At 48.2% G+C, this 14,403-nt stretch overlaps 1 protein-coding gene across 1 annotated transcript in view; it reads left to right on the top strand.

Moving 5' to 3' along the window:
• The window catches only part of LOC115458817 (origin recognition complex subunit 3-like), a gene marked incomplete at its 3' end in the record, with an annotated part of 99,695 nt that overhangs the window by 63,705 nt on the left and 21,587 nt on the right, over positions 1-14,403 (top strand). Inside the window, exons 9-10 of the mRNA XM_030188629.1 lie at positions 211-324; positions 2,806-2,939. Of these exons, the coding sequence (XP_030044489.1) occupies positions 211-324; positions 2,806-2,939 (248 nt within the window). The remainder of the gene's footprint in view (positions 1-210; positions 325-2,805; positions 2,940-14,403) is intronic.

Genomic DNA, 14,403 nt, shown 5'->3' with positions numbered 1-14,403 from the left:
GCCTAATTTTTTTGTGTTACTCCTGCCTCTGTCTTGCTTGTCCTTTCCCTAGGCTTCATAGTTCAGTTTCCTTTATTATCTACAAATTAAGCCCTGCAAAGAATACTCCTTAGAGGTCATTTTACTAGTGTTACATTTGCTAACAGAAATCAGTTAGAGAAATATTTTAGTGATAAAATAAAACTTAAATGTGTCTCTGTTTTCCTTCAGCTTCTTCTGACAACTCAGTTTCCCTTCAGGCCGAGTGGGAAAGTGTTGCAGGTGCTCACCAACATCTTTTTGTATCATGATTTTTCTGTTCAGAACTTCATCAAAGGGCTTCAGGTAAGACCAAAGGTCTCAAACCACAGGTGGTTGAAGTTGACTGCTTTAGTTTTGACCTAGATCTCAGTTTCAGGATTTTCCCAAAGGGAGGATTATATGAATTTTGTAGAGGTCACAGTGTATTGTAAGTGATGGGGTGGGGGGTGGGGTGACAGGGTTTAGCTTACAAATTCATATCGACCAACATGGAGCTTCATTAAACATTACAATCTCTGGCATTAAGGTGTTTGGTGCTTGGCACTAATAGTGCATCAGTATCTGCTGATTAAATGCCATGTTTGCATTTCTGCTGAATGTTGTGCTGTCAGATGCAGAACAGTGGTCATGGGGGGGGGGGGGGGGCAGGAGAGAGCTATTACCTGATCTGATGCCTGTAATATCAATGAAGAAGTGTCTTTACCTAACTTAGCTGCCTGATAAGAAAACAGTGAATCAATACATTTCCTTCTTACTTTACTCTTCATGGTAGAGAAGGAAAAGAAATTTACAGATCGAGAAGGTTGTGCTAAGTTTGACAAAACAAAACACCGCATCGGATAAAAAGCTGCTAGGTCAAAACAGACCTTATACATATTAAACTAGAAAATTTAAATAAAAGGACAGGAACCAGGAAGTATAAAAGGCAGGGCCAGAATGGCGTTAAGTAGGTCCAGGGAAGGAAGAACTAAAGAACCAGCATATGCCTTTTATGACATACATTTAGCTACTGTGACCTGGCTGAGGTAAGACAACCTTTTGATTTGAAGACTTGGAAGCCTTGTTCTGAGGTCTGGCTGGGGCCAGACCTGGAAACCTAGAGAGAGAGCTTATAGACTGTGTTTGGGGCATGGTAGTCACATGCCACAAACCGTGGTTTGGGCCCTGTCAGCCACAGGCTCGATGAGACTTTTCATAGAATTAAAGATACTTTACCTGACCCTGTGAAGTAACAGGCTTCAGGATTAACTGAATAAAGTGCTTGCCTTATTTCACAACCTTGTCTGTCTGTGTGCTGCTCTGTCTCCTGGTAGGCTTTCTCAGGAGATTAGCATGCAGTTAACCAGAGTATAGAATATCAATGTGAAGTCTCAGAATTCATGAACTAAAATCTTCTTTAATGCAAATTCAAACAAAGGAAATTGACTTAGATGTGCTGAACAAGAGTCTCTGCCTTGCAGAACTGGGAGTCTGTCCTCTATCAGCTCCCCCTGTGTAGAAGGGGAGCCAGGAGATCTCAGCACTGAGCTGAGAGAGTAGATGCGGTGAATACTTTTAAACTGGTAAAAAAACTTGGTTATTTTACAGTAGCTTGAAGGGGAGCGTATGCAACAAGGTACAGCAAGTCAGCTTAGACACTTTCAACCCCAGTGGAGAGAGAAGGTGCTGGTCACAGCTCAGCATACACAGGGACAAGGGCCAGCCAATTGGAAAAGTCCCATAAGGCATAGGCAACTGAGACACGTGCTCAGGAAAGCCTATTACAGAGCACTGCAGGAAGACTCAAGAAAAATGCTAGGAAGTATTTTTTCACGGAGCGAGTAGTGGATGCTTGGAATGCTCTCCCGCGGGAGGTGGTGGAAATGAAAACGGTAACGGTATTCAAACATGCGTGGGATAAGCATAAAGGAATCCTGTGCAGAAGGAATGGATCCTCAGGAGCTTAGTCAAGATCGGGGCTGGTGGTTGGGAGGCAGGGATAGTGCTGGGCAGACTTATACGGTCTGTGCCAGAGCCGGTGGTGGGAAGCGGGACTGGTGGTTGGGAGGCAGGGATAGTGCTGGGCAGACTTATATGGTCTGTGCCAGAGCCGGTGGTGGGAAGCGGGACTGGTGATTGGGAGGCAGGGATAGTGCTGGGCAGACTTATACGGTCTGTGCCCTGAAGAACACAGGTACAAATCAAAGTAGGGTATACACAAAAAGTAGCACATATGAGTTATCTTGTTGGGCAGACTGGATGGACTGTGCAGGTCTTTTTCTGCCGTCATCTACTATGTTACTATGACTTAAGATTTGTAGTCCTGCCTTTCAAGGGCACAAGCACTCTAAACTACTGCAGGCAATGCAATCTGATATAAACAATGTCCAACATATACATATAAACAATGGGACAGCCTGCCTCCATGCAAATGGGGGCAGAACAGGCTATGTTTATTTTGAAGGCTGCCCTCATTCCTCACTCACAGCATCACAGTGTACAAATTGGGTATGTTTTTCCCATGGGAGGTAAAATGGATATATTTTCTCAGTGGAGGAAAGAGATCTGCTTTGTCTAGCAGTGTCTACTCTATCCACTACTGATAAGGAAAAGCATGTTTTTCTTGTGCCGGTCTGGAAAAAATCTCTTTAAAGTAGAAAATATGCAAAGAGAAAAAAAAGGGGGGGAAATAGTCATGCCAAAGGTTAGCCTAGGTCACAATCATATCTTTTACTAAAATAACTGTGATTTTTCCAGTCTGCATCACCTGCTTTGACTGCATGCTTGGTTTTTTCTTTTCCTCAGCTGTCTGTTGTAGAGCACTTCTACTCCCAGGCACTCAGTGTTCTTTGCTGTCACCTGTCTATAGCAAAGAAAAGACTCAGGAATTTGTCACACAGTCAGTGTGAGAACATTCGACAGCTGTCGTCATTCATGAGGTAAGTAGAAGCAGCAGGCTCTTTTGCCAGAAGTCTATTACACCTTTTCCTTGACCATGGACTGATATAGTTTATGGCATCATATGCCTCTAGAAGGAAAACACAGCTTTGAAAATAAACTTTTTTTTTCTCCCATGTTAGGGACTAAGGCTCTGCAGCTGGGCCCAGCAAATATTTAACGCACCATCAGGGTCTACAAGAGATAATATCTCAACTGTCTGGCTATAGGTTTAGCTACCTATCTTCTCTGGACTTCAATTGCTTAGTTAAATTGTGCTGACTGTGTATCTGTATTGCGGTGTAGTGCTCATGTGCAATTCTGGTTACTGCATCGCAAGAAAGATATAGTGAAATTAGAAAAGGTACAGAGAAGGACAATGAAAATGATAAAGGGGATGGAACAACTTTCCTATGAGGAAAGGCTATAAAGTGGCTAGGGTTCTTCAGCTTGGAGAAAAGACGGCTGAGGGGAGATATGATAGAGGTCTATAAAATAATGAGTGGAGTAGATGTGAATCGCTTGTTTATTCTTTCCAAAAATACTAGGACTAGGGGGCACGCAATTAAGCTACAAAGTAATACATTTAAAATGAATCAGAGAAAATATTTCTTCACTCAACATGTAATTAAACTCTGGAATTCTTTGCCAGAGAATATAGTAAAAGCAGTTAGCTTAGCAGAGTTTTAAAAAAGTTTGGATAGCTTCCTAAAAGAAAAGTCCATAAGCCATTATTAAAATGGACTTGGGGAAAATCCACTGCTTATTTCTAGGATATGTAATACAAAGGTTAATAGAAAATCTGATGTGTGTATATGTTGCGTCTTAGTGCTGGGTATATTTCTCAGCGGTATTTCTGAATAGGGAAAGTCTCATACAGTCGCAGGGGTAAGACGCAACATAAACACACATCAGATTTTCTACTAGCCTTTGTATTACATATCAGATTAAGCTATAGTACGGTAGAATATTGCCACAGTACTTGATCAGTATTTCTAGGATAAGCGGCATAAAATGTATTGTGCTGTTTGGGATCTTGCCAGGTACTTATAACCTGGATTGGCCACTGTTGGAAACAGGATGCTGGGCTTGATGGACCTTTGGTCTGTCCCAGTATGGCAATACTTAATGTTCTTAATGTCTTCTAACCTAGATTTAAAAAAACAAAAATCCCTCTGCCTAGGATAGGCATTTCAAACTGTCTCTGTTCTATCACTTTATTAATTCTTTCGAAGTTTCCTAACTTTGACTCTGCAAGGTTTATTTTCCATTGTCAATCCTAGATAAGAGAGTAGCTTTAGTTTATTCTCCGAGGACAAGCAGGCTGCTTGTTCTCACTGATGGGGTTGACGTCCTCGGCAGCCCCCTCCATCGGAAAGTTTACTAGCAAAGGCCTTTGCTAGTCCTCGCGCGCCCATGCGCACCGCGCATGCGCGGCCGTCTTCCCGCCCGAAACCGGCTCGAGCCGGCCAGAGATTTTTCTCCCTTTAAATTTTGGTGCTTCAATTTTCGCCATTTCGGCTTTTGATTTCGCCGGCGTGATTTTTCCGCCCATGACATCGAAGCCTTCCAGCGGCTTCAAGAAGTGCACCCAGTGCGCCCGGGTAATCTCGCTCACTGATAGGCACTCTGCGTGTCTTCAGTGTCTAGGAGCCCAGCACCGCCCTCAGAACTGCAGTCTGTGTTCCCTGTTACAAAGGCGGACTCAGGTAGCGAGATTAGCCCAGTGGAACGTGTTGTTCTCGGGCTCTTCGTCGACATCGGCACCGGAGGCATCGAGTGCATCGACGTCGTCAGCGTCCGGACCATCTTCCTTGGCTGCCGCTCCATCGACTGCATCGAGGCATCGGACCTCTGCATCGGCGCCGAGGCATCGGGCGACTGCATCGACGTCGGTGGTACCGAGACTTCATCTGCTGATGTCGTCGGACGGAGGTGCATCGTCAGGAGTGCAGGTGAGGGCTGTCCATTCCCCTGCTGGTGGCAGTGAGCCTTCGGGTGGGTCTCCTCCTACCCTGAGGGCTCCTGCGGTACAGCCCCCCCGGGATCGACCCTCTTCGGTCTCGGCCCCGAGGAAGCGACGGATGGATTCTACGTCCTCCTCGTCGGTGCCGGGGAGCTCCGGTGACATGCTTCGGAAGAAGTCGAAGAAGCATCGACACCGGTCTCCTCCCCGTGTGGGCACCGAGAGCTCTGGGTCGCCGAGGGATTCGGCACCCAGCAGGCATCGGCACCGAGAGGACCGCTCACCCTCTGTTCAGGAGGTGTCGATGCGCTCCACTCTGGACAGCCCGGAACAGCCTCCTCGCCCGGAACAGGTTCTGACGTCGACGCCTGCATCGACCTCTCAGCCTTTTTCTGCAGCCACTCTAAACGAGAGCCTCCGGGCCGTTCTCCCAGAGATTCTGGGAGAGCTGTTGCGCCCTACCCCTCCGGTACCGGCGGTGCTTGCGCCTCCGGTACCGTCGAGCGTGGCGCCGGCTGGCCCATCGCCCAGGTTGAGGTCCCCGACGTCGGTACCGCGTGCGGTGCCGACCGCGGCCACCTCCCAGGAAGGCTCCCCGACTACGTCGGCGGAGGGAGCTTCGCCGATGCGGGCGAGGGAGTCTACCTCTCGACGCCCCCACCGTGGACGGGGTTCCACCGAGTCGAGCAGGGCGAGGTTGCAGACACAGGTTCGTGAACTTGTGTCTGACACCGAGGGTGAGGCCTCGTGGGAGGAAGAGGAAGATCCCAGATATTTCTCTGAGGGTCTTCCTTCTGATCCCACTCCCTCTCCTGAGAGACAGCTTTCTCCTCCCGAGAGTCTGTCTTTTGCTTCCTTTGTCCGGGAGATGTCTACGGCCATCCTCTTCCCGGTGGTTGTGGAGGACGAGCCCAGGGCTGAAATGTTTGAGCTCCTGGACTATCCTTCTCCACCTAAGGAAGCGTCCACTGTTCCCTTGCACCATGTCCTGAAAAAGACATTGCTTGCGAACTGGACCAAACCATTAAGTAATCCCCACATTCCCAAGAAGATCGAGTCCCAGTACCAGATCCATGGGGACCCAGAGCTGATGCGCACTCAGTTGCCTCATGACTCTGGAGTTGTGGATTTGGCCCTAAAGAAGGCTAAGAGTTCTAGGGAGCATGCTTCGGCGCCCCCGGGCAAAGACCCTAGAACCTTAGACTCCTTTGGGAGGAAGGCCTACCATTCTTCTATGCTCGTGGCCAAGATCCAGTCTTACCAGCTCTACACGAGCATACACATGCGGAACAATGTGCGGCAGTTGGCGGGCTTGGTTGATGCTCTTCCCCCTGAGCAAGCCAAGCCTTTTCAGGAGGTGGTCAGGCAGCTGAAGGCGTGCAGAAAATTCCTGGCCAGAGGAGTTTATGACACTTTTGATGTTGCGTCCAGGGCCGCTGCTCAAGGTGTGGTGATGCGCAGGCTCTCATGGCTGCGTGCCGCCGACCTGGAGAATAGACTCCAGCAGCGGATTGCGGACTCGCCTTGCCGTGCGGACAACATTTTTGGAGAAAAAGTCGAGCAGGTGGTAGAGTCTCTCCACCAGCGGGACACCGCATTCGACAAGTTCTCCCGCCGGCAGCCTTCAGCCTCTACCTCTACAGGTAGAAGATTTTTCGGGGGAAGGAAGACTGGTCCCTATGCTTCTGGTAAGCGTAGGTACAATCCTCCTTCCCGACAGCCTGCGGCCCAGGCTAAGCCCCAGCGCGCTCGCTCTCGTCAGCAGCGTGCGCCTCAGCAAGGCCCCGCGGCTCCCCAGCAAAAGCAAGGGGCGAGCTTTTGACTGGCTCCAGCAGAGCATAGCCGACATCCAAGTGTCAGTGCCGGGCGACCTGCCGGTCGGGGGGAGGTTGAAAGCTTTTCACCAAAGGTGGCCTCTCATAACCTCCGATCAGTGGGTTCTGCAAATAGTCCGGCAAGGATACACCCTCAATTTGGCCTCAAAACCTCCAAATTGCCCACCGGGAGCTCAGTCTTACAGCTTCCAGCACAAGCAGGTACTTGCAGAGGAACTCTCCGCCCATCTCAGCGCCAATGCGGTCGAGCCCGTGCCATCCGGGCAAGAAGGGCTGGGATTCTATTCCAGGTACTTCCTTGTGGAAAAGAAAACAGGGGGGATGCGTCCCATCCTAGACCTAAGGGCCCTGAACAAATATCTCGTAAAAGAAAAGTTCAGGATGCTTTCCCTGGGCACCCTTCTCCCCATGATTCAGCAAAACGATTGGCTATGCTCTCTGGACTTGAAGGATGCCTACACTCACATCCCGATACTGCCAGCTCACAGACAGTATCTGCGATTTCAGCTGGGCACACGCCACTTCCAGTACTGTGTGCTACCCTTTGGGCTCGCCTCTGCGCCCAGGGTGTTCACAAAGTGCCTAGCTGTGGTAGCAGCGGCACTTCGCAGGCTGGGGGTGCACGTGTTCCCATATCTCGACGATTGGCTGGTGAAGAACACATCCGAGGCAGGAGCCCTGCAGTCCATGCAGTTGACTATTCGCCTACTGGAGCTACTGGGGTTTGTGATAAATTATCCAAAGTCCCATCTTCTCCCAGTGCAGAGACTCGAATTCATAGGAGCTCTGCTGGATTCTCGGACGGCTCGCACCTATCTCCCAGAGACGAGAGCCAACAACTTGCTGTCCCTCGTCTCGCGGGTGCGAGCGTCCCAGCAGATCACAGCTCGGCAGATGTTGAGATTGCTGGGCCACATGGCCTCCACAGTTCATGTGACTCCCATGGCCCGCCTTCACATGAGATCTGCTCAATGGACCCTAGCCTCCCAGTGGTATCAGGCCGCTGGGGGTCTAGAGGACGTGATCCACCTGTCCACGAGTTTTCTCAAATCCCTGTATTGGTGGACGATTTGCTCCAATTTGACTCTGGGGCGTCCCTTCCAAATTCCTCAGCCACAAAAAGTGCTGACCACGGATGCGTCCCTCCTGGGTGGGGAGCTCATGTCGATGGGCTTCACACCCAAGGAAGTTGGTCCCTCCAGGAACGCGATCTGCAGATCAATCTTCTGGAGTTACGAGCGATCTGGAACGCTCTGAAGGCTTTCAGAGATCGGCTGTCCCATCAAATTATCCAAATTCAGACAGACAACCAGGTTGCCATGTATTATGTCAACAAGCAGGGGGGCACCGGATCTCGCCCCCTGTGTCAGGAAGCCGTCAGCATGTGGCTCTGGGCTCGCCGTCACGGCATGGTGCTCCAAGCCACATATCTGGCAGGCGTAAACAACAGTCTGGCCGACAGGTTGAGCAGGATTATGCAACCTCACGAGTGGTCGCTCAATTCCCGTGTGGTACGACAGCTCTTCCAGGTGTGGGGCACCCCCTTGGTAGATCTCTTCGCATCTCGAGTGAACCACAAAGTCCCTCAGTTCTGTTCCAGGCTTCAGGCCCACGGCAGACTGGCATCGGATGCCTTCCTCCTGGACTGGGGGGAGGGTCTGCTGTATGCTTATCCTCCCATACCTCTGGTGGGGAAGACTTTGTTGAAACTCAAGCAAGACCGAGGCACCATGATTCTGATTGCTCCTTTTTGGCCGCGTCAGATCTGGTTCCCTCTTCTTCTGGAGTTGTCCTCCGAAGAACCGTGGAGATTGGAGTGTTTTCCGACCCTCATCACACAGGACGAAGGGGTGCTTCTGCATCCCAACCTCCAGTCGCTGGCTCTTACGGCCTGGATGTTGAGGGCGTAGACTTTGCCTCTTTGGGTCTGTCAGAGGGTGTCTCCCGCATCTTGCTTGCTTCCAGGAAAGATTCCACTAAGAGAAGTTACTTCTTCCATTGGAGGAGGTTTGCCGTCTGGTGTGACAGCAAGGCCCTAGATCCTCGCTCTTGTCCTACACAGACCCTGCTTGAATACCTTCTGCACTTGTCTGAGTCTGGTCTCAAGACCAACTCTGTAAGAGTTCACCTTAGCGCAATCAGTGCATACCATTACCGTGTGGAAGGTAAGCCGATCTCAGGACAGCCTTTAGTTGTTCGCTTCATGAGAGGTTTGCTTTTGTCAAAGCCCCCTGTCAAGCCTCCTACAGTGTCATGGGATCTCAATGTCGTTCTCACCCAGCTGATGAAACCTCCTTTCGAGCCACTGAATTCCTGCCATCTGAAGTACTTGACTTGGAAGGTCATTTTCTTGGTGGCAGTTACTTCAGCTCGTAGAGTCAGTGAGCTTCAGGCCCTGGTAGCCCAGGCCCCTTACACCAAATTTCATCATAACAGAGTAGTCCTCCGCACTCACCCTAAGTTCCTGCCAAAGGTTGTGTCGGAGTTCCATCTGAACCAGTCAATTGTCTTGCCAACATTCTTTCCCCGTCCTCATTCCTGCCCTGCTGAACGTCAGCTGCACACTTTGGACTGCAAGAGAGCATTGGCCTTCTATTTGGAGCGGACACAGCCCCACAGACAGTCCGCCCAATTGTTTGTTTCTTTTGATCCCAATAGGAGGGGAGTGGCTGTAGGGAAACGCACCATATCCAATTGGCTAGCAGATTGCATTTCCTTCACTTACGCCCAGGCGGGGCTGGCTCTTGAGGGTCATGTCACGGCTCATAATGTTAGAGCCATGGCTGCGTCGGTAGCCCACTTGAAGTCAGCCTCCATTGAAGAAATTTGCAAAGCTGCGACGTGGTCATCTGTCCACACATTCACATCTCATTACTGCCTGCAGCAGGATACCCGACGCGACAGTCGGTTCGGGCAGTCAGTTCTTCAGAACCTGTTTGGGCTTTAGGATCCAACTCCACCCCCCGAGGGCCCTGTTTGTTCTGTTCCAGGCTACACTCTCAGTTAGTTGGTAAATTTTTTTAGGTCAATCTCAGTTATGTCCTCGCCGTTGCGAGGCCCAATTGACCAATGTTGTTGTTTTGAGTGAGCCTGGGGGCTAGGGATACCCCATCAGTGAGAACAAGCAGCCTGCTTGTCCTCGGAGAAAGCGAATGCTACATACCTGTAGAAGGTATTCTCCGAGGACAGCAGGCTGATTGTTCTCACAAACCCGCCCGCCTCCCCTTTGGAGTTGATTCTTCCCTTGAAGTGTATTGTCTTGCTACATACTGGACTGGCCGGCTCGAGCCGGTTTCGGGCGGGAAGACGGCCGCGCATGCGCGGTGCGCATGGGCGCGCGAGGACTAGCAAAGGCCTTTGCTAGTAAACTTTCCGATGGAGGGGGCTGCCGAGGACGTCAACCCCATCAGTGAGAACAATCAGCCTGCTGTCCTCGGAGAATACCTTCTACAGGTATGTAGCATTCGCTGTTTGGTTTAGTTAGCAGTTAGAGATTACATTAAAGAAAATGCCATGTATATTGGGAATATTTGGTTTTAAAGGAGAAAGATTGTAGCAAAACCTGTATTTTGTTTCAAATTGTCTCATTGCTTGCCCCTTATAGAGAACATTTTTAATTGTGGTACTTGGCTGAATCACTGTGAGACTTATAGTCCCCCCCACCCCCCCGGGTTTTCTACTCATATATAGACAACCCAACAATCATTAACAATAGTCCTCAGCTACATACAGGTATTGTTACACATTTCAGCAAAGCTTTTGACACGGTTCCTCATAGGAGGCTACTTCTACTACTACTACTTATCATTTCTAAAGCGCTACTAGACGTACGCAGCGCTGTACACTTGAACTCTTAATTAAACGACAGGCTGAAGTTAGGACCCAAAATGGTGATCTGGATTAGAAACTGGATGACAGGAAATGTGAGTAGCGGAGTGCCTCAAGGATCAGTGTTAGGGCCAATTTCTGCTCAATATATTTGTGAGTGACATTGCTGAAGGGTTAAAAGATAAGGTTTGCCTTTTTGTGGATGATACCAAGATTTGTAATAGAGTGGACACCCCGGAGGGAGTGGAAAAATGAAAAGGAATCTGCAAAAGTTAGAAAAATGGTCTAATGTTTGGAAATTAAAATGTATTGCAAAGATGTGCAGAGTGATGCATTTGGGAAGTAGAAATCCAAGGGAGCCGTATATCCTAGGAGGTGAGAGGCTGATATTCACAGACAGGGAGAGGATCCTTGGGGTAATGGTGTCTGAGGTTCTTTAAGCAACAAAACAGTGTGAGAAGGTAGTGGCCATAGCCAGAAGGATGCTAGGCTGCATCGAGAGAGGCGTAAGCAGCAGAAGAAAGGATGTGTTGATACCCCTGTACAAGTCATTGGTGAGGCCCCACCTGGAGTAATGTTCAGTTTTGGAGACCATATCTTGCTAAGGATGTGAAAAGACTAGAAACGGTCTGGAGGAATGCAACAAAAATGATACAGGGCTTGTGCCATAAGATGTAGGAGAAAAGACTGAAAGACCTTAATATATATACTGTATATCCTAGAGAAAAGAGACAAGGGAGATATGGTACAGACTTTTAAAAACTTGAAAGGTATTAATATAGACACAAATCTTTACCAGAGAAGGGGAAACAGTAAAACTGGAGGACATGAGCTGAGGTTGTGGGGTGGTAGACTTAGGAGTAATTTCAGGAAATTCTTTTTCACAGAGAGGATGTTCAATGTCTGGAATTCCCTCCCATGGGAGGTGATAGACTACTACTACTACTACTATTTAGCATTTCTATAGCGCTACAAGGCGTACGCAGCGCTGCACAAACATAGAAGAAAGACAGTCCCTGCTCAAAGAGCTTACAATCTAATTAGACAAAAAATAAAGTAATCAAATCAATTAACGTGTACAGGAAGGAGGAGAGGAGGTTACAAGTGGTTATGAGTTCTCTTCCTACCTCTCCCTCCGCACCTTCAGTAAGAGACAAAAATAGTAATGGAATTCAAATTGGTGTGGGATTTATTTATTTATTTGCTGCATTTATAACCCACATTTTCCCACCAATTTGCAGGCTCAAAGTGGCTTACAATATAATACAACGACAATCACATTGATGGAATAAGAAAATCAGAATATAGATAACAGATAAGGTGCATAAGAATATCATGGCAATCATATTAACGGAGTAAGAATTTCAGAATTGTTGCAACAGAAAAGATCTCTAGTTAGAAAATGGATGGTATAACGAAAACCTTAAATGGCTGCATGTGTGTGGATGTCTGAGTGATGATTGGCTGGTGACTCTGGCTGTGAAGAACTAAGGTGCTGGGCAGATTTTGTAGGTCTGTGTTCTGCATATGGCAATCCGGTTTAGGATGGGCTGGAAAGGGCTTCAACGGCAACTTCATTAGCTGGAACCGAGGACAGTGCTGGGCAGAATTTTAAAGTCTGGGTTCCGCATATGACAAGACTGATTCGGGTAAGCTGGAGTGGGCTTTGATGGTATCTCCAGTAGTTGGAACATAAGGACAGAGCTGAGCGAACTTCTACTGTCCATGTCCCAGAAACACTGAAGAGAGTCTGTGGTCAAGTATATAATATCGCGTTCATTTTGATTTAATCATGAATTGATGATGAGTGTGACTGTTGGGCATACTGGATGGATCGTTCAGGAAAACAGTCCAGTCTCCATGGATCTGCTGAGACTAACTCCAGAAGTAGAAGAAACCATATGTGCCTTGGCCAGGAAGGTACAGTGAGGATCATAGTTACCTGGTCCTGCTTGAGTTTCAGCAAAATCTTCCCCGCTAGAGGTATGGGAGGAGGATACACATATAGAAGCCCCTTCCCCCAATTGAGGAGAAAGGCATCCAATGCTAATATACTGTGTGATCTCAGTCTGGAGCAGAACTGAGGGACTTTGTTGTTGAGATGAGTCGCAAAGAGATCCACCAAGGAGGTGCCCCAGGCTCAGAAGATCTTCCAGGCAGTGCACATGTGGACAACTCGTACAGTTGCATCACCTGCTCAATCTGTTTGTCAGACTATTGTCTTTGCTTTCAAAGTATGTGGCCCTGAGCATTATTTTTATTTATTTTTTTATTTTTTGTTACATTTATACCCCGCACTTTCCCACTCACGGCAGGCCCAATGCGGCATTATGCCATTGCTGGATGCCCACTACCACATCCAATGATGGAGTAGCCTAGTGGTTAGTGCAGTGGACTTTGACCCTGGGGAACTGGATTTGAGTCCCACTACAGCTCCTTGTGACTCTGGGCAAGTCACTTAACCTTCCATTGCAAAAACCACAGAAAGGCGGTATATCAAGTCCCCTTCCCATCCCATCCCCAACCAGTTCCTGAAACAAGAGGTATGATCCCATGCCTCCCTGTTTGTTGACACGGGTACATCAGAACCTGATTGTCCATTTGAATTAGGATAATTTGGTGCATCAGCTGATTTCTGAAAGCCTTTAAAGCGTTCCAAATAACCCAGCTCCAGGAGTTTGATGTAGAGCTGAGTCTCCTGGGCAGACCAGTGACCTTGAATGTGAAGCCCATCCACATGAGCCCCTCCTACCAGCCCATGTTGGTCACATCTATTGTCAGCATCTTGTGAGGAAAAGGAATTTGGAATCTGAGTCCCATCATCAAATTGTCCCAAATTGTCTACCACAGGAGCCGACTCCATGAGCTCTGGAGTAACAATGATGAGTGACAGTGATGACATCCATTAGATTTCCTGCATGAGCTCTGGACTGACAGTGATGACGTCCATTAGGTTTTCCATGGCTTGACACCACTGGGAAGCTACGTCCATTGGACCTCTCTCAAATGGGAGGCACATCATTTGAACAACTGCAATATCTGCTGAGCTGTGACCTGCTAGCTCCGATGACTGATGGTGATCATGATATCTGCCCTGGAAGCTGGCAGGAAGGCTCGAGCCTGAACCATGTCTAGCAGCATTCCAATAAACTTCAATTGCGGAAATGGGGGAAGATGGGATTTTAGGTAGTTGATGACAAACCCTAGTAGCTGTAGCACCCAAATAGTTCACCGCATTGATTCTTGAGCACCTTCCGTTAATGTGCTTTTTATTAGCCAGTTATTCAGGTAGAAAAACACATGCACTCCCAGTCTGCTTAGTGACACTGCAACTACTGTGAGGCATTTTGTAAAGACTCTGGAAGTGGATGCAAGTACAAAAGGCAGGATGTGATACTGGTAATGGTGTTTCCATACTCAAAATCTGAGATGCATCCTGTGACTGGGATATATCTGTATGTGGGTGTAAGCATCTTCTAAGTTCAGAGAGCATGGTCATTCGTTTGCATGAATCATGGGAAGCAGGGTGCCCAGGGAAACCATGTAGCGTCTATCCCGTTGGTAGTCAAACTGATGGAAAGCATGGTAACCAAACAACTTACAGATTATATAAGCAAATTCTCAATATTACACGAATCACAGGTTTTCTCCCCCTCCATATCACTGAAATAGTACTACTCACCCTCCTAGCCAAATTCAAACAGGAAATAGCAACAGGCAAAAACATCCTCCTCCAATTCGACATGTCGCGCGCATTCGACATGGTAAACCACAACATACTAATAAGACTACTAGACAAGTTGGGAATCGGTGGAAACGTAGTCAGCTGGATCAAGG

Source organism: Microcaecilia unicolor, unplaced genomic scaffold (genome assembly GCF_901765095.1).
Source record: "Microcaecilia unicolor unplaced genomic scaffold, aMicUni1.1, whole genome shotgun sequence".
Taxonomy (NCBI): domain Eukaryota; kingdom Metazoa; phylum Chordata; class Amphibia; order Gymnophiona; family Siphonopidae; genus Microcaecilia; species Microcaecilia unicolor.
The sequence above is the reverse complement of the archived record's forward strand: the minus strand, read 5'-3'. Positions and strand labels throughout refer to the sequence as shown.